At 35.6% G+C, this 27749-nt stretch overlaps 1 protein-coding gene across 1 annotated transcript in view; it reads right to left on the bottom strand.

Moving 5' to 3' along the window:
- LOC136845222 (pneumococcal serine-rich repeat protein-like) overlaps positions 1-25811 on the bottom strand; it is a 54953-nt gene extending 29142 nt beyond the window's left edge. The window contains exon 1 of the mRNA XM_067115297.1: positions 25726-25811. Within this exon, the coding sequence (XP_066971398.1) occupies positions 25726-25737 (12 nt within the window). The 5' untranslated portion in view covers positions 25738-25811. The remainder of the gene's footprint in view (positions 1-25725) is intronic.
- Between the last annotated feature and the right edge of the window lie 1938 nt (positions 25812-27749).

The following is a 27749-nucleotide window of genomic DNA, read 5'->3' as shown; positions in this document are numbered from 1 at the left end:
TGATTTGAAATAATGAACACATAATATACAGATACAATATGCAGATACAAAAGTGACAGTATATAATACAGTTTGATCAAACTGGACAGTATTATTTTTATTTTTATTATTATTATTATTATTATTATTATTATTATTATTATTATTATTATTATTGTAGTAGTAGTAGTTGACCTTTTAGTAGGTCCGTACACAATATAGCACGTTCACGCGAAAGAAACTGCGCACGGGAAAAAGTCATGCACGTAATTTGTTTAAAACCCGAAGCCGTTACCACAGTACGTGAGTTCCAGCAGAGGTGAATAAAAAAAAAAAATAAAAAGAAAATTAAAAACTTAGCACAAGTCTTTGTTGTTGTTCGTAAGTTGAACAGAGCAATAACCTGAACCTTGTAAGGTTATGGGGTTAACGTTATGGAGAGAGAGAGAGAGAGAGAGAGAGAGAGAGAGAGAGAGAGAGAGAGAGAGAGAGGAGACTGCTCTGGATTAACCGTTATCTGTCTTTCTTGTGGGTTGCGTAGTAGTAAGAAACAGATTAGAGTGGTTTTGAAAGATTATAAGGCTAATGAAGTGATATATATATATATATATATATATATATATATATATATATATATATATATATATATATATATATATATATATATATATATATATATATATATATATAAATATATATATATATATATATATATATATATATATATATATATATATATATATATATATATATATATATATATATATATATAATATAATATAATATACGTACATAATATATATGCTTATTCGCTAAAAATGTATTGAAAGAACACGACAGCGCTTGGTACTCCTTTTATTTTTCCTTTGGCCTTGGCTAAATATATGTATATATGTGAGTATGCTTGTGAGAGAGAGACAGAGATAGAGAGAGATAAAATCATTCTCACCCACAATGACATTTGAAGAATTAGTTTCAACCGAACTCCGGTCTAATGAAGAGACGACGGGATAGCGTAAGGCCGCCATCTCATTACTATTCCGCGCACCGCCCTCCGAATTTGCAGACGCTCAAATCCGTTGGACTAAAGAAACGGACTATAGACGAAACGCCGGCGGTGTAGTCATTCGGGAAGCTTCGCGGGGACGCCCTCCGAATAATAATTACTCGCTCCTTCTTCGGTCGTGCATAATGGCCTCTTATAGCGACCAGTTCTTCTTCTGCCTGGCGTTAATGATTGTTTGGGTTTCTCGACAGGATGTCCATGAGGGTCGATTTTGCTTGCAATGCTTTGTGATTGTAGGTCTTAAGATAGGAGGAACGGTCTTGCAAGCACTGAAGGTGCTCGAGGCGAATCTTGCTTTAATTTTCCGGAGAGGATCTGTCTGTCGTTGAGAGAGACCCATAAGGGTGATTTTTACGTGTAAATACAAGCTGAGTACCGCCTTTAAAAGATCGGGAATTCCCTTCCAGCCGGGTCGTGTAAAACGACAACCACAGCAGTGGGCGCAAAGTGAAAACTAACTACTTACTTTACTCGCCCAGACCTCATTCATTCATGTATTGTAATACATCCCGAGGGAATCGCTTGATCTATGAATGCCATAAACAAAGGCTTAGCGAAGTAGCTCTTTTTTGTATTATTATTTTTTTATTTAGTTTTTTTTTTTTTTTTTTTTTTTTACTAGACTCATCGCCTACCCACCTCACGTTCTGTTCCCGGAGAGACATTTGCGCAATGGTTTTCGGTAACATATCGGCCGATCTAATCCTTTCTAATGTTGCTTACTCAGAGTTTGTTGTTTGGAATGTTCCATATCTATAGTATATATATATATATATATATATATATATATATATATATATATATATATATATATATATATATATATATATATATATATATATATATATATATATATGTGTATACATTATTTACACACACACACACACACACACACACACATATATATATATATATATATATATATATATATATATATATATATATATATTAAGCTACAATTACCTTTCACTATCCAGTCCATTAAACCTTAGGAATAACTTACATCCAAGGAGGATTATCAGTGTTAAGTGTTTCGTCCCCGGCAGGATTCGAACCGATGCTTAGTGTAGAAACAGCGATGGACAGGGACCTAGACCACTAGATTATTTGTGGCTTAACGTTTGTGAATATCAATATACAGCCTTTATATATATATATATATATATATATATATATATATATATGTATGTATATATGTATATGTATAATGCACACAAACACACACACACACACGTACAGTCTTGAGAATACTCTATAGACCTTGCGTGGTTTACAAGCCGAGAGCTGTACGGTTGATCCAGTCACTAGCCAAAACACTTGAATCCCGCATTAAGAAGACAAATTCCCCACTTGTAGATGGAACTTGTAAGCGATGGTCTACAAATTCCACACACGAGGTTTTACAAATTGTGAGCGATAGAATTATGACGGCAAGTAATTTGTGAATGAAACCCGTTTTTTAAACATGTAAAACCTCCATTTGACTTTAAGAGTTGTGACAGATAGGGTTTGAGTAGGGCCAATTTGCATATGTAACCTCCCCCTTTAACCGGACGGACTCCGGATTTTAGGTAAACAAATTGAGAGCGATGGAGTCGAGGCGATGAAATTTGCGAATGTTAACCCCGTAGGCGGGGTAGTGCTGTCGGTGTACCTCGTGCTGTGCACTGTAGGCGTTACTTAAGGTTGGTTGCAGCGTCCCTTCGGCCCATAGCTAGCTGCAATCCCTATCATTCCTATTACTGTACCTCCGTTCATATTCTTTCTTCCATCTTACTTTCCACCCTCTCCTAACGATTGATTCATAGTGCATCTGCGAGGTTTTCCTCCTGTTACACCTTTTAAATCTTTCTACTCGCAATTTCCTTTTCAGCGCTGAATGACCTCATAGGTCCCAGTGCTTGGCCTTTGGTCAAAATTCATTATTCTGTTCCATTCTTTGCGAATGTTAACAGTTGCTCGGAGTGCTGTCGTTAGTTATACAGCCTCTTTATTATGGTGATAATAAAGATAATTATAATAAAAGGAAAACTAATTTAAGGTTAAAGCCATGCTGTAGAAATACAGCATGTAGATACAAAAGAGACAGTATACAATACAATTTGATAAAACATTATTATTATTATTATTATTATCATTATTATTATTCATCTAAGTTAATTTTATACTGATTCCTCTCGATTTTCCTTTTAATTGTAAGGGAATTTGAGAAGACTGAATATAAAATTAATTCAAATGATGCAGCCATCCTATTTAACAGGACTTGCTCAAAAGTAGATTGTATTATTATTATTATTGTTATTATTATTATTATTATTATTATTATTATTATTCAAACTCGCAAATGAATTTCTGAATGCTTACATCGTATCTACATTCTGTATCTGCGCATCGTATTGCGCTTTGATGAAATATAGTATCAATATTATTATTATATTGCTGAAGCACACGAGCTCGCCATTTGCGTTCTACAAACAAACGCCCAGCCTGCAATTTGCAGGTCAAAGACCTCGTTGTTCTACAAAGGATCTCAGGTCTGTGTGCTTGCGGAATGCATAATTCCCCCATGACTGCGCTGGAAAGGTAAACTGGTTGCATGACTTGCCAGCTCATACCCGTCCGCAGTATTTGGCTAAAGGTGTCAATGACAGCGGCTGATCTTGCTTATCTGGATAAGCATCTGCTTGCCCCTCTCTCTCTCTCTCTCTCTCTCTCTCTCTCTCTCTCTCTCTCTCTCTCTCTCTCTCTCTCTCTCTGTCATTCTTTGTTTTTTTAGTTGATGTTTGGTGTAAAAAATTATCACGTAAGTATGTATACAGCATGTATATATACATATATATATATCACTGTTTTATTTGATGTTTTTAAAAAAGTATCACGTGGAATGTGTATATATATATATATATATATATATATATATATATATATATATATATATATATATATATATATACACACACACATATATACATACATATATTTATATATATGTGTGTGCATAACTCAATCCATTTACCCCTAAAATTAACTCGTATATTGCTTGTATCTGATTTGTAATTTGTAGTTTATCTATTGTTTCTGCATACCGTTTTAGAACTGCAAGATTAGGCTCACAAGTAACTGGCGATGTGTATATTATATATATTTATATATATACATATATATATATATATGCATACATATATATATATATATATATATATATATATATATATATATATATATATATATATATATATATATATATATATACTGTATATCCTGAGGTATGTATCCTGAGGGAGAGAGAGGGAGAGAGATCTGGAAATTCTTTGGATACGAATCCTTGACGAATCCGGGGAGAAAGCAGTCTAGCCGAAGGAGAGCAAGAATAGTAGGAATGCAAATGCAGTGTCGGATAGTGACAAACGAAGAAGAAGAAAAACAAGAAACAGATATCGATTTAAAGGTCAGGTAAATAAGTGAAAGAATGGAATGAGAAAACATGGCGGAACGATATTGCAAAAAAAAAAAAAATAAATAAAAAAATAAAAATAAAATAAAATTGATTTTATAAAATCATTCAATTACATAAAGTTTGATAACAGTCGCACCGTCGACGACATTCCTTATAAGTCTGCTACATGACGTAACAGCGTACGACAAGGCGAGTCTCCCCATAAACGTTAGTTTCATTGACGGGTTATATCCTTTGTATAAGTTATCGTGTGACGTTTATCTCCGCTTTATTATGCATCGTGTTCTGTTTCCTCTTTCGGTTTCCGAATGACTACTGTTTATTTCGATCTTTGACTGAATGGTGTTTTGATTTTTGCGAGTGTTGTAATCTTTGTTCCTTTCCTCTATTATATTGTATATATATTATGTATGTATATATGTGTATATATATATATATATACATATATATATATATATATATATATATATATATATATATATATATATATATATATATAGAGAGAGAGAGAGAGAGAGAGAGAGAGAGAGAGAGAGAGAGAGAGAGAGAGAGAGAGAAACATACATTAACACATCCACACCTACCCACACACACACACACACACACATATATATATATATATATATATATATATATATATATATATATATATATGTAGAGAGAGAGAGAGAGAGAGAGAGAGAGAGAGAGAGAGAGAGAGAGAGAGAGAGAGAGAGAGATAGATATGATATACATAAAGAGAAAGAGAGAGAGAATGAGGGGTGGGGGACCAAGTACACGGGAACGAGCCTCTCCTAGATCGAAAAATTGTGTACGGCACAATGTTTTTAAAAGAATCGTGAGACTCCCACCCTCACACCTTTTGTAAATAAAATTCTTCTTAACGGTTTTGTCTCTTTGTATCACCCTCCCTAATATATTACAGTTATGAAGGTATATATATTTAGGTATGGGTACACATTTATATTTTAGTTTGCATATGTATTGACGTTTGTATACATGTGTATGAAATTAGCTGACGGCAGCCACGTTTCATTGACCTGACTTCAGGTAATTTTAATGACTCGTTTGGAGGAAATTATTTGAGATAATTATGTAATTAAAGTAATTCATCCTTCATTACAGGTTATTTATGCGTAACCAAATACGGATGAGTGATTAAAGGCTGTAAATCTCAAAATGAAACCTTTTTTATTATGTGTTTTTTATTTCTATACAGATTTTCTGTACGTTCATTTATAAATTATATTGATGAATGAGCGTATTTTTTTAAATATGTCGTGAGTATTACTATCGAAATTAGTGGTAAGCAAACAAAAACTTCTTTTTTTACGATTTATATTATTATTATTTCTGTACTTATTTTTTGTACGTTTATTTTCATATGAATTATTGTGCTCATTTTTTTACGTGTTTACGAGTATTAGAAATCGAAATAGGTGGAAATAAAAAATTGAAATGTTGTAAATAAATAAAAAAAGAAAATAAATTAAACACACACGTAGACGTTCATTTTCCCATTGATTATCGAGCTCATTTTTAAAAATATGTTGACGAGTATTAAAATCGAAATAAGTGGAAAGAAAGCACAATGAATAAATAAATTTTTAAAAAGTAAATATGAAAAACGAATGGGGAAATCTGCCCCAAAACGATTCTTAAATCCCGTCAGAGGAGAAAAGGCATTCAGGGGCTTAGCCCGCAATCAGCAGCTCCTTGACGGACGGTCATTTGACAGTTGAATGGCACAATAAATGGTCGAACCCCATAAAGTCGAGAGGTTTCAGTAATGTGAGAGATATTGGGGAAAATAACCCCCTCCCCCACCACCCGTGGCCAAACCGCACAACTCCTAACCTCCTCCCCCACCTCTTCTTCTTCTCCTCTTCCGCCTCCTCCTCTGCCTCCTACACCTCCTACTCATCCTCCTCCTCCTCCTCCTCCTCCTCCTGTTCCTATTCCTATTCCTTCTCCTTCTCCTCCTCCTCTTCCTCCTCCTACTCTTCCTTCTCTTACTCCTCCTCCTCCTCCTCCTCCTCCTCCTCCTCCTCCTCCTCCTCCTCCTCCTCCTCCTCCTTCTTTCACTCCTGCTCCTCCTGCTCTTCCTCCTGCTCCTCTTCTCCTCTTCCTTCTTTCCCTATTTCTCCTCCTCCTCCTCCTCCTCCTCCTCCTCCTCCTCCTCCTCCTCCTCCTCCTCCTCCTCCTCCTCCTCCTCCTCCAGTCCAACCTCAAGAAAAATGACATTATAAAAATTTTTACAGCTCATCGTGACTCGCTCAAGGGAATAATTTTATTTTTATTTATTTTTTATTTTTTTATTGTTCAAACTCGGGGTTTGCTTTCAAATGTCTTCATATTGTGATGTCTTTTACGACTCGAGTGACTGGGGATGATGTTCGATTATTACTATTATATATATGATTATTGCTTTTATGGTTATTGGTATGGGAAGACTCGCGGTTATTTGTGTTTCTTTCATGTCTGTTTGTTCCTGTTTGTTCTTACGTTTGTTTGGCTGCTTGTTTACTAGATAGCTCAAAGGTATTTGCTTTTTTTTTTTTGCTTTCACTTTGACTTGGCTTCTAAAACTCTTATTTTGCTTTACACGTTCCAGTTGCCTGAAGTTGGTGGATTTATTATTATTATTATTATTATTATTATTATTATTATTATTATTATTATTATTATTATTATTATTATTATTATTATTATTATCTGTGTGAGATATTTTTCTATCGATTTTTTGTGACCCAAAATAAGCAGATTTTTACATTTTTACTGCCTTATTTTCCTTCGAATCCGTAGTATTACAATAATAATAATAATAATAATAATAATAATAATAATAATAATAATAATAATAATAACTGTTTCTACGGAATTTAATTTGTATCGTATAAAGTCAATACAAATTGAATTGCTTAGACACGGCTATTATTTTCAACGCTGTTGTCCTGAGAAAAGTGCTCCTCCCTAATAATAATAATAATAATAATAATAATGATCATGAAGTGTTATTTCTCGTTTAATCTCCTCTTTTCCCGAGAAATGAAGCTTACCAAGAACTCTCATCTACTCCTCAAAATATAAAACCCAATCTTTTGTCATCTCAGCCATCTCTGAATGTGCGAAACTTCAATTTTCCTCTTCAATTTGCTTCATTTCTGATGAAATGGTGTTTTTCTCCCCACCCCCCTCTCTCTCTCTCTCTCTCTCTCTCTCTCTCTCTCTCTCTCTCTCTCTCTCTCTCTCTCTCTCCGAGATAAGTTTTTTTATTTTATAGTGTTCCACGAAGGGCAAAAAAAAAAAAAAAATAAAATAAGAAATAAAAAAAAACTTCGCGTGTTTGCGTCCGTCGCGTGTGATGAGTTCAATTTCTTTTAGGGAGTTTTATGCACTCTTAAATTCCATTACTCTGCGCGTTTTTGCTGCTTCCGCTTAATAGCTTTCATTAGCAGGGGTGAGCATTTTGATGTTTGATGAAAAGCTTTAGCGGTGTTTGGTGTTTTTTTTATTTGTTTGTTTTTAGCTATACTTTAAGGAATAACTTTCATTAGCAGAGGCGAGTAGTCTGGTGTTTGATGATAAACTTTAACGGTGTAGGGTGTTTTTTTATTTATTTTTTTTTTTTTTATAACTTTGAGGAATAATTTTCATTAGCAAGGGTGAGAAGTCTGTTGTTTGATGAAAAGCTTTAACGGAGCATGGTATTTTTTTTTTATTTTTGTTAGTTTTTTTTTTTTTATAACTGCGAGGAATAATTTTCATTAGCAGAGGTGAACAGTCTGATGTCTGATGAAAAGCTTTAACGGTGTGTGTGTGTGTGTTTTTTTTTTTTTATTCTTTCCACGATGACCCTATCTTAATTGAAAATTTTTTGTAACTGAAGTTTTGATATCACCCTAAATTTCATACCAGATTGTGAATTTCTTACATGAAATATTTATTTTATATTGGAACTGCAGATTTTATGATGAATTTTGATGGGAATTTATTTTTCCAAATTCAGTTTTCACTTGACGAACTTGGCAAAAAAGAACGCCAGTCCCATCCTAATTTTTTTTCTTTATAAAACAGGCGATATCTTACATAATATCAATTATTTTCTATTTAAACTGCAGATTTTACGATGAATTTTGTTAATTTTTTTTTTATTCAAATTCACTTTTCACTAGACGAACATGACAGAAAAAAGCGCCAGTCGTACCCTAATTTCTTTTTATTTATTTATTTTTTTTTACAAACTAGATGATATCTTACAGAATATAAATTTTTTCCCATTTAAACTGCAGATTTTAAAATGAATTTGGTATATTTTTTTCCAAATTCAGTTCTCAGCAGACGAACTTAAAAAAAAAAAAAAGTCTCGTCCTAAATTTTTTATAACAAAACCAAGAATTTCTCACATCACGTCAGTTTTTTCTATTTAAACTGCAGATTTTACGATGGATTTTGATAGGGGTTTTTTTTTTTTTTTCCCCAAATTCAGTTTTCACCAGACGAATTCTTACACACAAAAACGACAGACGACATTTGAAAAGTATGAGTGTTGCGGTCAAGGCCTACAGTCAGAATGACACCTGTTACAAAGCGATCCAAAATACTTTTTTTTTGTTTTTTTTTTTGGCCTCCACCTTTCAGCCGGGTTCATTCTCATTTTCTAAAGCCTCGTCACTTTCTCTTGAGGTTACTTTATTTTCTTTAGAGTAAAGAAAGAGAGAGTGAATAGATCGTGTTGGAAATGTCGGTTGATGTTGTATTTATTATGATTATCTTCATTACCATTAGCTAACTGGAATATCGATATATTTGAAACCAAGCTGCATTTTTACGTCATTATTATTATTATTATTATTATTATTATTATTATTATTATTATTATTATTATTATTATTACCAGTAGTTGTAGCAGTACTAGTAGTGACAGCAGTAATAGTAATGATTATGACAGTATCAAAGAACGACTTAGGGAAAAATAGTTTCCAGTCGCTGATGACTTAGCAGATTTAGTGAAATTTTGATAAACCACACACACACACACACACACACACACACACAAGCACTAAGAATCTCCGTCGCTTTGAACACCAAGGAATATTGTCATATTTTTAGTACCTGAGAAGCTTACTGTGAACTTTGTGGCGTGTGGTGGCGTGCTGAGAGCTATTCACAAAGGTTAATAGGAAGTGAGGTTGAGAATTCCTTCTAAATAATAATAATAATAATAATAATAATAATATAATAATAATAATAATGAAGAATTCATTTTGTTAATTTGGAAGTATAGTGTCTTTTTTTGTAGTTTTTTAATTTTAGAATTCCGGGAGCCTACTGGATGGACAGCCTAATGTCCAGTTGTAGCCCAGGCCTGTTTGAGGAAAAATGTTAAATCTTAGCAAAGAAGGATATGGCACTGGGTAGCGGGAGTAATCTCTCTCTCTCTCTCTCTCTCTCTCTCTCTCTCTGTCTCTCTCTCTCTCTCTTATTGAATAGCACTAAGCGGCCAGGTCACGTCAGATTATGCCATAGAGCAAAAAATGCAATTTTTATAACAATATTTGCACTGTTATTTCCATTAATACCCTAAAGAACCATGTGTACATCTAACTAGAAACCCCCCCAAGCCATCATGTCAGAGTAAAAAACAACCATAAATTGAAGATAAAAAATTTATATGTATTTCCAGCCATCCGCTCAAAGATTACGCGCTCAAGTCAAGACGTCAGTCTCCCGCGCTCACTTTCTGAACGCCGAGAGGTCGCTGACGAGCGTTGATGAGCGTGGAATCCCCGGGGAAGCGACGTTGATGCCTCATTCCTGATTCCACCCAGTTTAAGAGGAGTGTGGGGAATATTTAACTCGGTTCTGTGTCTCGTGTTTCTTGTTGGTGGGATTTAGGGAGAGATTTGAGGAAACCGACTGAACGCGTTCGTGATGTCAGAGTTTTGGTTGTAACTGAGTACACAGAAACATACACACAACATATATACACGCAAATGTATATATATGTATATATATATATATATATATATATATATATATATATATATATATATATATATATATATAGTATTTAGTATTTGTGTGTATATGCTGGCCGCATGGGTTAATGCGTCCACTGTAGTCCTGAGTTCCTGTCCTTCGCTGATTCGAGCCCACGGGACGACGAACTTATTATCAACTAAAAAATTCCCCTTCTGTAACATATATGAAAATATATTATTTCCGAGGTAGAGCGAATTGTATATTAAAGGACGTTTGTAGCTGACTGAGTGTGTATATATATAACACACACACATATATATATATATATATATATATATATATATATATATATATATATATATATATATATATATATATATATATATATATATATATATATATATATATATATCCAAATAAATGTCCAAAGCACCTATCTTCCAGTTACGGCTCAGGGAATATTACGAGAAATTGCATCGCTTTCCAAATTGTTTCCTTTCCTGAAGCCATTCATTTGGGAAACAGTCGTGTTGACCCAAAAGGTGGCGGCCGTTACCGGTTTCATTTTCCAAGAATACGCATCATATTTGATCAAACGAAAAAAAAATATTTACTCAACAGTCACATTTTACCTGGTTAAAAAAAAAAGGTATGCATGAGAATTATATATATATATATATATATATATATATATATATATATATATATATATATATATATATATATATATATATATATATATATATATATATATAGTATTTAGTATTTGTGTGTATATGCTGGCCGCATGGGTTAATGCGTCCACTGTAGTCCTGAGTTCCTGTCCTTCGCTGATTCGAGCCCACGGGACGACGAACTTATTATCAACTAAAAATTCCCCTTCTGTAACATATATGAAAATATATTATTTCCGAGGTAGAGCGAATTGTATATTAAAGGACGTTTGTAGCTGACTGAGTGTGTATATATATAACACACACACACATATATATATATATATATATATATATATATATATATATATATATATATATATATATATATATATATATATATATATATATATATATATATATCCAAATAAATGTCCAAAGCACCTATCTTCCAGTTACGGCTCGGGGAATATTACGAGAAATTGCATCGCTTTCCAAATTGTTTCCTTTCCTGAAGCCATTCATTTGGGAAACAGTCGTGTTGACCCAAAAGGTGGCGGCCGTTACCGGTTTCATTTTCCAAGAATACGCATCATATTTGATCAAACGAAAAAAAAATATTTACTCAACAGTCACATTTTACCTGGTTAAAAAAAAAGTATGCATGAGAATGTGTGAGTGAAAGTTAGCAACTGAATATTCAGTGAGAATATGTATATATATATATATATATATATATATATATATATATATATATATATATATATATATATATATATATATATATATATATATATATATATGTATATATATATATATATATATATATATATATATATATATATATATATATATATGTGTGTGTGTGTGTGTGTGTGTGTGTATATGTACGTATGTATGTATATATACATATGTATATATATATATATGTGTGTGTGTGTATATATGTACGTATGTATGTATATATACATATGTATATATATATATTATATATATGTTTTTATATACATACTTAAATATTTATATAGATTAATGCAGTAACCGTTCTTTTAAAACTGTAAACGAAATAGTTTCAGCAAAATACCATAACACGAATGAAAATAAATAAACGAAACGACCTAACAAGATATGACCTGGTGGAAACGCAAAAAAAAAAAAATAATTTTTTTTCATGTCAAAGATTTATGATAGCCCTGGGTGAGGGTCTGCCTGTGAAGTTATGACCCCAAATGGGTGCAGGGTCATTTTAATGTCACCCATTACCTTCCCCATTTTTTATATTGATTACTAAGGGTCGAAAGCTGAATTGCTCCATTATACACGGTAGGTTTAAATATACTTGTCTGGTGGCGTGTCGTTCAGGGGATTTGAAACCCAGGTAGCTAGGAAGAGATTTTTCTTGACCCACGATGCTGTGACGCCTTTTTCAAGTGGAGTTATTTCATTCAATCAGCCTCAAAATTTATTGGTGGTAGTGTGAAGTAGGTTATGTGTGCAGGCGAGGCCTGTCCAAGGGGATGAAATTCGTTATTTATTGGTCATTATGTGTACGTGATTACACAAAGGCATTCTCTCTCTCTCTCTCTCTCTCTCTCTCTCTCTCTCTCTCTCTCTCTCTCTCTCTCTCTCTCTCTCTCTCTCTCTCTCTCACACTATATATATATCTGCTTGTGTGTGTATGTGTGTGTAATGTACGGATGCACACACACATATACAGTACATTTATATATATATATATATGAATGTATATATGTATGTATATGTGTGTGTTTGTGTACGATGACGTCGACAAGCCTTTTTAATCCGTTCTTTTTCTCAGTTGGATTAAAGGTAACGATAAGAGAGAGAGAGAGAGAGAGAGAGAGAGAGAGAGAGAGAGAGAGAGAGAGAGAGAGAGAGGAGCGGAGCATGGAGAAGGAGAAAGGCAACAGTGAAAGTTCCGTTCATAGCGGACCGCCCATGAAAGCATATGAATTCCAAAGAATGCGTACTTTCCAAGCGAAAGTTTTGGTCGAAAGAGAGAGAGAGAGAGAGAGAGAGAGAGAGAGAGAGAGAGAGAGAGAGAGATAATATAACTCCATTCCTTTTCGTGCTGATTAATTGTAAAGGAGAGTCATTTAAGTAATTCTTGTTTCCATGTGCGGGGAAAAAAAGATACATTTATTATTATTATTATTATTATTATTATTATTATTATTATTATTATTATTATTATTATTATTCACAAGATGAACCTTATTCGTATGGAACAATCCCACAGGGGCCATTGACTTGAAATTCATTCTCCCAGAGAATATGGTGTTCATTAGAAAGAGGCAACAGAAGGTAATAGGAAATACAGAAAGAATTGAGAAAATTGAAAAACAGTAAATTAAGAAATTGATAAATAAACAGATAAAAAAGTAACTTATATGATAAAATACAAGGAGAATTGCTTAAGGCTAGTAAACAAAAGTTATTTCGAGGGAGAAAGTAGATTTTTTTTAGTATATTTTAGGAAATGCCTTACGGTTCATTGACACGTGAATGGATTGAAATAATTTTATCGCATCAGACCTTAATCTTCGAGAATGATCAGGGATTATAATTGTTGTAAATGATGCTTAATGAGGGTTTTTATGCTAACATGATAATCTCCTCTCTCGATGTTCCTCTTCTCTCTCTCTCTCTCTCTCTCTCTCTCTCTCTCTCTCTCTCTCTCTCTCTCTCTCTCTCTCTCTCATGTAGGTAACTGAGGGCACCCACACATCTTGACTGGCAGTTATACTGTACAGAAACTGCATATATATATATATATATATATATATATATATATATATATATATATATATATATATATATATATATATATATATATATATATATATATATATATATATAAATTATATACATATATATATAATTATATATATATATGTATATAGTTCGTATGCACACCTCCGTTTTCGTAGTATATGGAAACGAGAATTAATTAGTTCACACTCATATGTACGTATATGTGTGTGTATATTTATATACATACGCGCACACACACGCATTTATACGTATATATATATATATATATATATATATATATATATATATATATATATATATATATATATATATGCACATATATAACTAAAAGTCCGTGTCGCAAGGTGGCCAAAAGTTCAATCACAATTTAAAAATTCAAAGCCTGAAAGAATTGAATTAAAAGCGTGCGGAATTTTGATGTCCTTGAATTCAGCGTTTCCGTGGCTTTAGCATCATTACAGAGAGTTAATTAGAGCCATGAATGAAGAGAATGACACTTCATTAATATGTGATTTGCGTCAGAATAAGCTCGCTTTAATGACCTCATAATGGTTCTACTTATTGTTCGACGATTATGAGTTAATTGCATGTTTGTGGTGGTTATTTGGCTTTAGAAATCTCTCTCTCTCTCTCTCTCTCTCTCTCTCTCTCTCTCTCTCTCTCTCTCTCTCTCTCTCTCTCTCTCTCTCTCTCTCTCACCCAGTTTGTGTTTTTGTTTTCCCCGTCTGTGAATTTAAATTCATTAGCATTCTCTCTCTCTGTCTATCTCTGCGAGATTGTCACTCAAAACTTTCCTACTCTCTCTCTCTCTCTCTCTCTCTCTCTCTCTCTCTCTCTCTCTCTCTCTCTCTCTCTCTCTCTCTCTCTCTCCACAGTATATATTCATTTATATATACACCTATATGAATATACGACATCTTTGAGTAGGTATATATATATCCACTCATCACTATTCTCTCTCTCTCTCTCTCTCTCTCTCTCTCTCTCTCTCTCTCTCTCTCTCTCTCTCTCTCCACAGTATGTATTCATTTGTATATACAACTATGTAAATACATGAAATCTTTGTGTAGGTATGTATATGTGCTCTCTCTCTCTCTCTCTCTCTCTCTCTCTCTCTCTCTCTCTCTCTCTCTCTCTCTCTCTCTCTCTGCGTTAAATCAGTTTGGACACTCCAGGTTGCTATTACGCCCGGCTATAATCGCGATTTAATGCGAGGGAAAAATGCGACTTCTGCCTATCTCGAGTACTTTACATCACAATCACGCCAAACAATGGCTGGCTGATCACTCGACCGCCTCCTTTGCATTCGAGGCGAATGTTGTTTAATTTTTAATTTTTGAGTTTTTTTCTATTTGATTTATTTTTGTTTGATTAGATTGCTATCTACTTTCTTAATTTTTTAATGGTATGTTTATCTCTATTTGACAGTTTTTTTTATGCTAAGTTTTTTCCATTTGATGCAATTGCCGTTAATTTTTGCTGTTTGATGCGATTGCCGTTAAATTTTTTACTTGTCTTTCTCTATATTAAAGTTTTTAATGGTGTATTTTTTCTGATATATATATATATATGTGTGTGTGTGCATAATGTTTTAACTATGTAATCTATATATAGATTTAAATAGATATATACATTGTATATATACGTACATACGTACACACTTATGAAACTATTTATTTTCTCACATTTTGCCCTCCAGGGGCTAGATTATAATTAATGAAATAAAATGCTGGTCAACGTGAGATTAAGAAACGCGTCCCGGAGTCCAAAAGTTCATATCTTATGAGATTGAGAAACAAGTCGGTTAAATGTCGCCTATAAAACAGTTTTAATGGCTGATCTTGCAGCGTAGTTTCGTCACAGGTGGTGGCCATAAAAATACCTCTGGAGAGAGAGAGAGAGAGAGAGAGAGAGAGAGAGAGAGAAGAGAGGATGCAAGGTAGACACAGGTCTCAACAGGAGAGACAGACGGACATACAGTAAGTGCCTTCCAGACAAACGTATCCAAGTACGCATAGGCCTAACGTGTGTAACCAAGACTGACAGAGAGAGAGAGAGAGAGACTGACAGACAAAAGAAAAAAGTGTTAGGGAAACACACACACACATAGATACGCACACAGACACGTGAACTCACACCCGTATGGCACATTGCAGTTGAAACGAGTAACTGGTATGGAAACAACTGATCTTCCTTGGACATCTAGACAATTATTGTTTTATTGTTGCAGTCACATTAAACAAAGTTGCCCAGAGGCCAAACAAAGTTGCGCAGGGGTAAACAAAGTTGCGCAGATGCAAACCATGTTACACAGAGGCAAACAAAGATGCGCAGAGGCAAAGAAAGTTGCGCAGATGCAAACAGATTTGCGCAGAAGCAAAGTTGCGCAGATGCAAACAGATTTGCGCAGAGGGAAACAAAGTTACGCAGAGGGAAACAAAGTTGCGCAGAAGCAAACAAACAAACTGACAAAAGGGAACGAAATTTCCACCATGCAACGCGCGACCAGACTCAGGTTAACACAAAGGGACCTTCGTTTACAAGAAGGGGACAAAAAAACACTGACGTATGCAAACGAGAGAGAGAGAGAGAGAGAGAGAGAGAGAGAGAGAGAGAGAGAAGGTGCCGTATGCCATTATATGCCCTTCTTGGATGACCTCCTTTGTCACCCATAACTAAGAGAGGGAGAGTTTCTGATCCTCGTTACAAGGTTTCTCTCTCTCTCTCTCTCTCTCTCTCTCTCTCTCTCTCTCTCTCTCTCTCTCTGTGTGTGTGGAGTTGATCCCTTTTGGCCTCACATTCAAATTAGGTGCCGGATTTGTGAAGGCTGGTATTATTATCAACTGTTATTGATGTGCAATATCTCATCTTCTAACTTGAATTCTATTTTGTTTCCTCTCTCCGTTCAAAACAACAAATAGTTGTTTCGCCCAAAACTCGCAATCTGTTACAACACTTTGATCATGAACTGTTATGATTTGTTTCTATACAGAATATTTCCCTCGAATAAAACAACTTCCTACAAATCCTCAATTTTTATTTTGTGACAAGTTTCCTTTTCTGACGTAAGCGAAGATTGAAACGATTTGTAGGAACAGGCGAAAAGCAATGTCAAACTTTTCGCTCTCAGCTTATTTTGGCAATATATTTTTTTTTTTCATATTCGTGCAGAATTCAGGTCACGCATGCGCACCAAGTATTGAAGAGTGACTTTAATTTGACCTCTAACTGTTAATGTGCTAAAAGGTGACAAGAACATAATTACTTAAAAAAAAAAAGTTGTTGTAGATGTAGCTGGCCTTGTGATAGCACGGGCTCTTGCTCCTAGGGCAGCCCATAAAGTGTAGACAGTAGATATGTAGTACACATTGTTGAGAATAATTTCAGACTTTAATAATCGGGTTAACTTTAGTGAAACTATAATAACAGCAACGTAAACAGAGCAGGCTCGTTCTATAGATAAAATTGAGTTATTATATGGGATTATGTTACGACCATTTTAAATTACAGCAAACAGCGTTTCCACCACTGAATTAAGTGGTCAAAAGTTTTGACTTATAGAGTTGTATACAACAAGGAGAACTTGATACGCTCTTAAATTAGTAGGTTGCCACCCAAACCAGCACTAGAAGAGAGAGAGAGAGAGAGAGAGAGAGAGAGAGAGAGAGAGAGAGAGAATTTGAGATTCTGTCAACAAGAATGACATTTAACTTGACAAAATATGAAAGCACCATCTCTGACCTATGTTGCCAAGGTCTGTTCAAAGCAAGATCCGTAATTTCACCACATGTCAAAGAAAAGCACACAGCCTGGCCGACGGTGAAACCAAGCATCTACTTGCAATGGTCAAAACCCCTTGTCGTCAAGTGGGCGAGGCGCCCGTAGAGAAGCCCTTCCGTCTCCTGTTGCCCTGAGGGCGGAACATGTCTTCGGTCGGGCCCCCTCCGTCCGTAGGAACCTTTTTACGAACATCTTAATATCCTGCAGACCCTAAGTGGTCTGTTTAGTTGCCAATAAAATGTTTGTGGTCGGAACGTTTTTCTTGAGGCTTTCCTACGACGTTACTGGAATACGTACCCCAGAGGAAAGCAGTTGGAAAGAGAGAGAGAGAGAGAGAGAGAGAGAGAGAGAGAGAGAGAGAGAGAGAGAGAGAGAGAGAGAGAGAGAGAGAGCGAGCTAACTGAATACATTGTAACTGAGGAAATTAACATTATTCAAAATGCATTTCAGTTACAGTTCTTTGACACAGGCCTTCTCCCACACACACACACACACACACACACACACACACATATATATATATATATATATATATATATATATATATATATATATATATATATATATATATATAGAGAGAGAGAGAGAGAGAGAGAGAGAGAGAGAGAGAGAGAGAGAGAGAGAGAGAGAGAGAGAGAGAGAGAGAGAGAGAGAGAGAGATTGTATGATGAAGCATTCCTTGCTCTAAAAGGCACTTTTTAAGGAAAAAGGGTGTGACTGTAAATATCAGGGAATTATATATATATATATATATATATATATATATATATATATATATATATATATATATATATATATATAGAGAGAGAGAGAGAGAGAGAGAGAGAGAGAGAGAGAGAGAGAGAGAGAGAGAGAGAGAGAGAGAGAGAGAGAGAGAGAGAGAGAGAGAGAGAGAGAGAGAGAGAGAGAGGCTTTCTCGAGTATCAAAAGCAAGAATGAATAATGTGGTGCACATTGACTCTCCGCCACGCCAAAATGAAATACGAAATTCCTTTGTGACTTCTTCTGGAACATCTGTTGATGATAAGGATATTTTCGTTTAGAGTTGGCATTATCCCAGGCCAGCATCTTGGTCAAGGACGCTGATGATATGCATCGATGAGTCTTTCGAGGTGAAGCAATATTGTTGGGTTCTTAGAAATCTCTAACTTTGTGCACTACGGCTTGAAAATTGATTTGCTATTTCTTATTTATGTTGTAATTATGGAAACTATGCTGTAAAATTAATTATGTTCAATTTGCATTTCAGCTACAGTTTTCTGATACACAGAGAGAGAGAGAGAGAGAGAGGTAAGGGGAGTAGAGACACAGAAAAGATGGGGTAATTCGTATTGATCTTACTTTATTTCTCGTTCAAAAAATTATATATATATATATATACATATGTGTGTGTATATATATATATATATATATATATATATATATATATATATATATATATATATATATATATATATATATATATATATACATAGAGAGAGAGAGAGAGAGAGAGAGAGAGAGAGAGAGAGAGAGAGAGAGAGAAACAAGTTTGGGACGAGATGAAACAAAGCACTTCAAACAAGATATGGGGTAGAACGCGATGCAAGATCGTATGGGCGTGAACATTTCCGAAGGGCGTGGCCTAAAGTCAAATGTTCAAAGGGGGATGTAGAAGATGCCTCCGGAAGGAGGGGGGAGGGGTTAGTAGATGTGGGAGATGTGGAGGAGTTGGGGGGAGGGGTATTTGTTACCACTAAGGGATCCTTGAAAAGTGACAGGGTAGTTCTCAGGCAAAGGAGCGGAAGTCATCCTTTTTCCTTTTCTTTTTTGCAGATTATGGAAGTTGCTGCGCGTTTTTGCTCTCTACACGACGCGCAAGCTCTCTCTCTCTCTCTCTCTCTCTCTCTCTCTCTCTCTCTCTGTTTCGATACATTTTGGTCTGTTTGTTTCTGTCCTCCTCCGTCTGCGGTATTATTTATTGCGATTGAGCTTTTCTTTCTGCTCATGCTTGTCTGAGAGTCAGGTTTGTTTTTTTCCCTTTCTATACATCATTATTATTTTTATTTTATTTTAGTCCTCATAATTTCTCTCTCTCTCTCTCTCTCTCTCTCTCTCTCTCTCTCTCTCTCTCTCTCTCTCTCTCTCTCTCACAAGCACACTCATCCGTGTTAACGTTTAGAGTTACTTAAGATGGTTCAGTAGTTTTTGAAAGTAGAGAAAACTTCATAGAAGTAAATGTCAGAGAGAGAGAGAGAGAGAGAGAGAGAGAGAGAGAGAGAGAGACTGCTATAATCAGAGCCCAGGCAGCACGATGATTATCCTGACTGGATTTCTCTTCAAAGACCACTCGGTAATTACCAATCATTACTTCGTGATTGGGTAGTTACGCCACGGGTAATTTTCCATTAATTCTTAAGCATTTACTCGACTCCGCCTGGCTTCTGAAGAGTAATGATTAGACGACTCACTCGTATTTTAGATAGTCTAGGTTAGTCCCTCAACCTGCCCGGACCCGACTCCCAAAGCTTCATGCTCATTTTGGAGTTTAGGAACCGGTTTGGGAGCGCGCCCCTCGGCGCCGAGTTATAACTTCAACACGAACGCTTGGAGTTACCACTCCGGAGGTGATTTCGGACGTGGAAGCAAATCTGAGTTAAGGTATTAGTTATTTAGTACCCGGGTGGTCGCGTTTAGAGCCATGAATATGTTAATATAGGTGTTCTCTCTCTCTCTCTCTCTCTCTCTCTCTCACACACACAAATTTGGATGGGAAGTAATTGTTTAACTTCTCTGGTCAAGATCTAAAATCACTTTGAATTCTTTTTTTATTTCTTTGTTATTTCTTTTCCTCTCCTCTGTTCTTTTCACTTTTACCTAAGCGATGACTGGCTGCTTTATCTGTCTGCATCAGAGAAACCCACATCTGTTGTTCTCTCTCTCTCTCTCTCTCTCTCTCTCTCTCTCTCTCTCTCTCTCTCTCTCTCTCTCTCTTGTTATTTTAATTGGATAATGACTGGCTGCTTCATTTGACTTTCGTTATCAATACCCCCACCTTGGCCGGCTCTCTCTCTCTCTCTCTCTCTCTCTCTCTCTCTCTCTCTCTCTCTCTCTCATACACACATCATTGTAACTGCTATATCTTTAAGATTTTGTTATCTCGGTAGTTTCTACTTATCTTTGTGATAAATGAGTTTTGCTCGCCAGGGATGTATTATTTTCGCTAATGTGTCATCCATTTTATCGGTGTATTATGATTTTTAATCTTCAAAGTGTGTTCTCAGTGGTGATTTGTAACCTTTAATGGTGACTTTCAATCTCAGTTATTCACGTATCTTCTCTCTCCCGTATGTATCATTACTGTTATTTTTCAAACTGAAAGAAGAGCCATTTTTGTAATTACTTTAGCAAAACTATTCTTAATAAATCATCTTTGCAAACGATATATTTTCTCTATTAATAATATATTATCTCTTCTACTGATGAATAACCTCTTATCAAATTTTGTTCTTTTTTAGTTTTCTGTAAAAGAAAACTATTGAGATGGCTATTTGTCTGTCCGTCCGTACTTCTTTCTGTCCGCCCTCAGATCTTAAAACCACTGAGGCTAGAGGTCTGCAAATTGGTGTGTATCCACCCTCCAATCATATCATCAGACATACCAAATTGCAGTCCTCTAGCCTCAGTAGTTTTGATTTTATTTAAGGTTAAAGTTAGCCATGATCGTCCGTCAGGCAACGATATAGAACAGGCCACCACCGGGCCGTCGTTAAAGTTTCATGGGCCGTGAGTCATACAGCAATATACCGAGACCACATAAAGATAGATCTATTTTGGGTGGCCTTGATTATGCGCTGTAGTGGCTTTACAGAAAACTCGACTGCGCCTACGAAACTTCGGCGCACTTTTTACTTGTCTTTTATTGGTGGGTGGTGGGGTGGGTTCGAATATCATCTCCCTCCGAGGCGTGTCTTGTTTTTGTCTGAATATATCTCTCACTGATGCTTCTACAAAATCATCTCGCGTCTCTTTCTTCTTTAATCGAGGAACTTCGATCGGCGATGCTCCGTCAGATGGAGCAGGTAATTATTGATATTAATGATGACGTAGATGACACTGATGCTGCATCTGTGTCTGGAGAGTTTGTTCTTGGGAGGAGATGACTTGAGGATTCTCCTCGGAGGGAGGATAATTCTATTTTCCTCCTCCTCTTGACCTCGGTAGGGAATGAGTCTTTGAAATTTCTTTCTTTCTTTAAATATTCAGCTGGAAACTCTTAAGGTCAGAGTTAACAGAGTATAAACCCAAGAGGGTTCCAAAGGGAAATCTGCCTGCAGAGAGAGATGGGTTACAGGAAAAGGTGGTGAATGAATAAATATGAGGAAATGGAATATTAAACCGATCCACTTGAAATTCAGGACGTCAGCAGAGAGCAGGAATGAATTCGCTCCTCGCTTGAATTTTGAGAGATCAGAAGATTCCACAACTGCAGTGGGCAAACTATTCCACATTTTAGTCGTAGCCAAGATAGAACTCTTTGGAAACTGAATAGTATTAAATCTTCTGCTAGAAAAGTCACACTGTTTGGAAACTGAATAGTATTATATCTTCTGCTAGAAAAGTCACACTGTTTGGCAACTAAATAGTATTAAATCTTCTGCTAGAAGAGTCACACTGTTTGCAGCAGCAGCAGCCTACCTAGTTTCTCTTTTCATTAAGAAATAGATAATGTTGTTGTTATTGTTATTATTTCTGTTCTTGTTAATGGTATTAATGCTGTTATCATAGCCATGTCTGTTCAGGTTACCGTTGTTGTGAGAAATAACGGAAAAAATTTCTTCTGATGCTTAGCCTTAATGCAATGCTTAAACAAAAGAGGTTCTGATTAATCGAGCGTGTGCGTGCTTTCACAAGCACAAGCACGATTACGTTGGCGAAAGTGAATATTGAAGTAAAGAATGGAAGAAATTCTGATGGGGAGGAGAGAATAATATTTTGCATCACCACCCAAGGCATCTAATGCCCGGGACAGGAAAGTGCCTCGTAATCATACTTAATTGCGATGCAACAGCCAGATAAAGTAGGAATGCATTAAAGAGAGAGAGAGAGAGAGAGAGAGAGAGAGAGAGAGAGAGAGAGAGAGAGAGAGAAGGACTTTTTCGTCAATAAAAATTTGTCTCAAGAGACCATAAAATAACAAGTATTTTAAAATTGAATATATATATATATATATATATATATATATATATATATATAATATATATATATATATATATATATATATATATATATATATATATATATATATATATTATATTATGTGTGTATATATATATATATATATATATATATATATATATATATATATATATATATATATATATATATATATATATATATATATATATATAAAAGTGTGTGCGCCCTCGCAGCAACAGTTCATGTCTGCTAGGCCCGCTGACCGTTCCCTGCCAGCCGCCAGCCAGTCCACCCAGCTGTGAATGGGAACCAGCGTCTGATAAAGCCAAGTAAGCAAACCCCAGTATCAAGAGCTCAATAGGAAAACGCTGAAAGAAAGCTGAAATGAACCACGATATTCTCCATCTATTTCAGCCACTCTGAAACTGACAAAGAAACGTTGGCGATAGAGCCGCGAATTAGCGAACGTTTACGGCCGTATAATTCCCAAGCAAAGGGAACGTTTACTGCTGGTAATTGCGTCGGCTCTGGTCTTTCCTTTGTGGCCTATTGGGTGACCTTTATCGAGTGAACTTCTTTCTCTCGCCCGTCGAGCAGAGATAGGTTAAGCCTCGAATTTATGCCTCGGTCCGAAATTGGAGAAAGGGATTCCTGAGTCGGTGATGGGTTTCTGATGAACTCTCTCTCTCTCTCTCTCTCTCTCTCTCTCTCTCTCTCTCTCTCTCTCTCTCTCTCTCTCTCTATATATATATATATATATATATATATATATATATATATATATATATATATATATATATATATATATATATGTATATAAATATATATATATGCATTTGAAAATATGCATATGTAAACACTACAATTATTGTCAAAAGAATTCATGAGATGTATACATATATTGTATATATATACATATATACATTTTTGTTTATAAGTATATAAATAATAATTATATATATATATATATATATATATATATATATATATATATATATATATATACACATACATACACATTATACATATACACACACACATATCGACCATCTCTATGATAATGCAATCAAGCCAATTCTCTCTATGCTCGCGCCTGTTCTGCTATCATCGCATAATTAAAGGCACATTGTACTCAGTCAAAGTCGATCCCAAAGCAATCCCGAAAGCAGAATAAAACTCCTTAGCACTTTAATTTGATTGGTGACTGATGACAAATTGGACAAGTATTTCCGCGGACCGATGCGGCGGTAAAAACTAGCCTATTCCCATTCTGAGACAGGTTTCAGTCGCGTATTTTAGGAGCTGTGGAATTCGATGTACTAGTCTCTCTCTCTCTCTCTCTCTCTCTCTCTCTCTCTCTCTCTCTCTCTCTCTCTCTCTCTCTCTGTTAATAGGACCCCAAGCGACTGCACAGGTCAGGAGAGGAAGGTCAAGGCGATGACATCTTTGAGCACCAGGCAGCCAAATTTGGTTCTGTGCCAGAACAAGAACGAAATTGAAGTCATGTCTCTATTTATTTATAGCGATGAAAATTGTGAAGTCGTGTCTATTTATTCATATTTGTGTAGATTTTAAGACACGTCGGTATTTCCTTTCGCTGGTACAGAATTTGAGTCAAAGCCTTTTTCATCTAGGGTACGAAACTCAAGTAACGACAATTGTTTTAGTTAAATTTTTCTTGCGTTGTTATCACCTAATTTTTTTGTTAATGCTGGATCCAAATCGAAGAAGCCAATTATGATGTATAATATGCTGTTTTAAAGCTGAAATGACGTCATATTTCCTTCTATGTTAGTCAGATATGAAGTCACGTTCAGCCGTCGTTTGTGCCGGTGCAAAACTGTTATCACCCACGTCCTGGTGAAATGACACAAGCTGGGAAGTTCGCTACCTGTACTTCTAGTTCACCAAGAATATCACCTTCTTGGTGCAAAGTTTGGTGGACAGATGCCAAAAGGTGCCAGAAAAAGTGGCCTCTAGGCCCTAAAATGAAATTTGGTAAACAGACGAGGGGAAAGTTGAACGCCCTGCGAGTCACTCTTACTTTGCCCTTGTGTCATGCCCGTGGCAAATGCCACTCTTATGCCCCTGGCATTTTCGACTCTGCTTGTTTGTTTGTGTTGATTTCCTTATATTTTTCTCAGTGTATTCAGCTTCTTTTTTTTTTATAAGGAAAGATCTGTAGGTTCGTCCACTTACAGATGGACCTTGCTTGGAAGGGTTTTTTCAATAGTACATTGAAAGATGACAATAATAATAACAATGCCAATAATTTGATAAAAGTAATAATTATAATAATAAAAATTATGATGTATGCACTCATTTCTCCCCGAGTCATAGAATCACTGGTTTACTTGACCATAGTTTTGTTCGTCAGTTGGTTAAAGCGTCATATTTAGCACATGTGTAAAATATAGGTACAATTCAGTCCTTGTTCGCCAGTTATAAAAAAGATAAAAAAGTATTTCACGTCATTTTTTCCCTGTCTAGCGTCACATATTAGTAAGTTTTTAATTGGATGTCATGAATACAAACTCGATTTGTTGTAAATTGATTATCAATTTATAACAAGCGTGAAGTTGTTTACATGATAGAAAAAGTAGCGAAATATAACTTTTATATTTTCCAAGTTTATGGTCAGTGAGACAAAGCATCAAGCACTCGTGAATTTTCCGATCATTTTTTCCAGTCCTTGTTTTCCTGCCATAATTATAATTTCCAAACGCACATCCACACTTCTTCCAAGAGACAACAATATCGTTTCCAGCAGAGCGCAAGTAACAAGCACAACAACTGAGAACCACCACAGAGTTATGTATAATCCACAATACCTGGATCCTCATGGCTGTGTTTCGTCGGAGTCAGAAAGGGAACTGAAGTTTTCCAGGGTGCCCTTGCCTCTTTTATATGACCTACACCGCCCTCGCACGCGTCCTGTGGCACTCCACGGATGTCAAATCCAGTCGCGGTGCCACGTCCCATGCCCGATCCTGCTCCTACCCCCTCCGGAACCCCTCCTCCTCTCCCACGGACTTCCCCACTCACTCATGGGGCCACCTTCCAGTCCCAGCACCGTTCCAGATACCCACACCAAACCCCCACAGTCGTTCTTGGTGTCCTTCTGTGCCGCCCCCCAAGATTGCATCTTGTTATTTCAGTAGGATCCTTTTTATTTCTAGAAATATGATTCAATTTGCAGGATGCTTCACCTGTTGAGGGTTAGATTAAAGAAGGATTTTTCTGAGTCACGAAAATGGGTCAAAGGCGATCCAGTTTCCGAGAGCAGGAGGGAGTGAGGGAGATAGAGAGAGAGAGAGAGAGAGTGAGAGAGAGGGGGAAGGAGGGACTACCTCAAGATAGGGGGAGGGTCTTAGACGAATAAATGGTAGCGGGGGAAAGAGTAGGAGAAAGGGGGAGGGGGAAGCATGACTTCTTAAGCCACCAGCGGATCGGGTCATCACAGTGGGCGGAGAAACAGGACAGAAAGTGAAAGGAGTTCCTCCTGCTCTCTTACCTTAGGTGATGGAGGAGGGAGGGAGGGGAGGGGGAATGATGGGGGGTTTATGGGGGAGGGCGACGGACAGTAGGGGAAGAGATGGAGAGGAAGGGGTAAGGGGCCATATGGTAAGGGAATGGGTAAAAGTATGGGGGAATTTTTTATAGATTGAAGGAAGAGACGACTGTGATCTAGGAGCTGGAGCCTGGAACCTGGACCCAGTGCGGCTTCCTTTGTTGAGGTTGACGGTAGTTAGACGTCGTTAATTGGTGCTGACAAGATTAATATTATTTTTTATTGATAACTATAATTATGATTATCATTAATATAATCGTTACAGTTGCCATCTTGAAATAGGGAATGCTGTTTTTTTCACTATCACTAATGATAATATTGAGGAGAATGATAGTAATAAAATATAACGGTTTAATTAATAGAAATGGTTAAGTCATTACTATAATTATTATTCTTTATGTGGAATAATATTACTGTTACTTCCTTATCCGAAGTCATGAAAATAACGACTGTGATCTTTATTATTATTATTACTATTATTAATATGAATGCTGTAAGTGTAGAATATATTTGTATGTGATTTCCGCAAAAAAAAGTATTTTAAGATAGGGGAAAACACACATAACGAATTTCAGTACTTAATTCTGGTGTGCAGTTTGGGTTTTAGACATTGCCATAAAAAGTCTTGTACGAAATGCAGATAATCATGCACACATACAGACACACTTACACACACACACACATATATATAGATAGATAGATAGATAGATATAGATATACATACATACATACATTATATATATATAATATATATATATATATATATATATATATATATATATATATATATATATATATATATATATATATATATATATATATATATATATATATATATATATATATATATAGAGAGAGAGAGAGAGAGAGAGAGAGAGAGAGAGAGAGAGAGAGAGAGAGAGAGATATTCGCAGCTGACATAAATATTAGTTAGTGTGGCGCACCAGTGATTGTTGTCTTTTCATTTCTCATGATATATGCATGTGCATGCGCGCACGTGCTTGTTTTTGTGAGTGTGCCTGCTTTTAACGTATTATTTTAATATAGTTAGTGTTGAAGATAAATTCAACTGGGAACTAAGAAGCTATTTTTACTAACTTTGTAAAACTGAACGCTCCAATACTCTGCCTTCAAGACACTGCTTAACGTCCCCAAAGTGAGAATTTTCGTCCTAAACCTCTCTTACAACGTAATAATAATAATAATAATAATAATAATAATAATAATAATAATAATCATAATAATAATAATAATAATAGTAATAATAATAATAATAATAATAGT

Source organism: Macrobrachium rosenbergii, chromosome 13, assembly GCF_040412425.1.
Source record: "Macrobrachium rosenbergii isolate ZJJX-2024 chromosome 13, ASM4041242v1, whole genome shotgun sequence".
NCBI classification, from domain to species: Eukaryota; Metazoa; Arthropoda; class Malacostraca; order Decapoda; family Palaemonidae; genus Macrobrachium; species Macrobrachium rosenbergii.
Note: the sequence above shows the minus strand (reverse complement) of the source record. Positions and strands in the feature narration are given on the sequence as shown.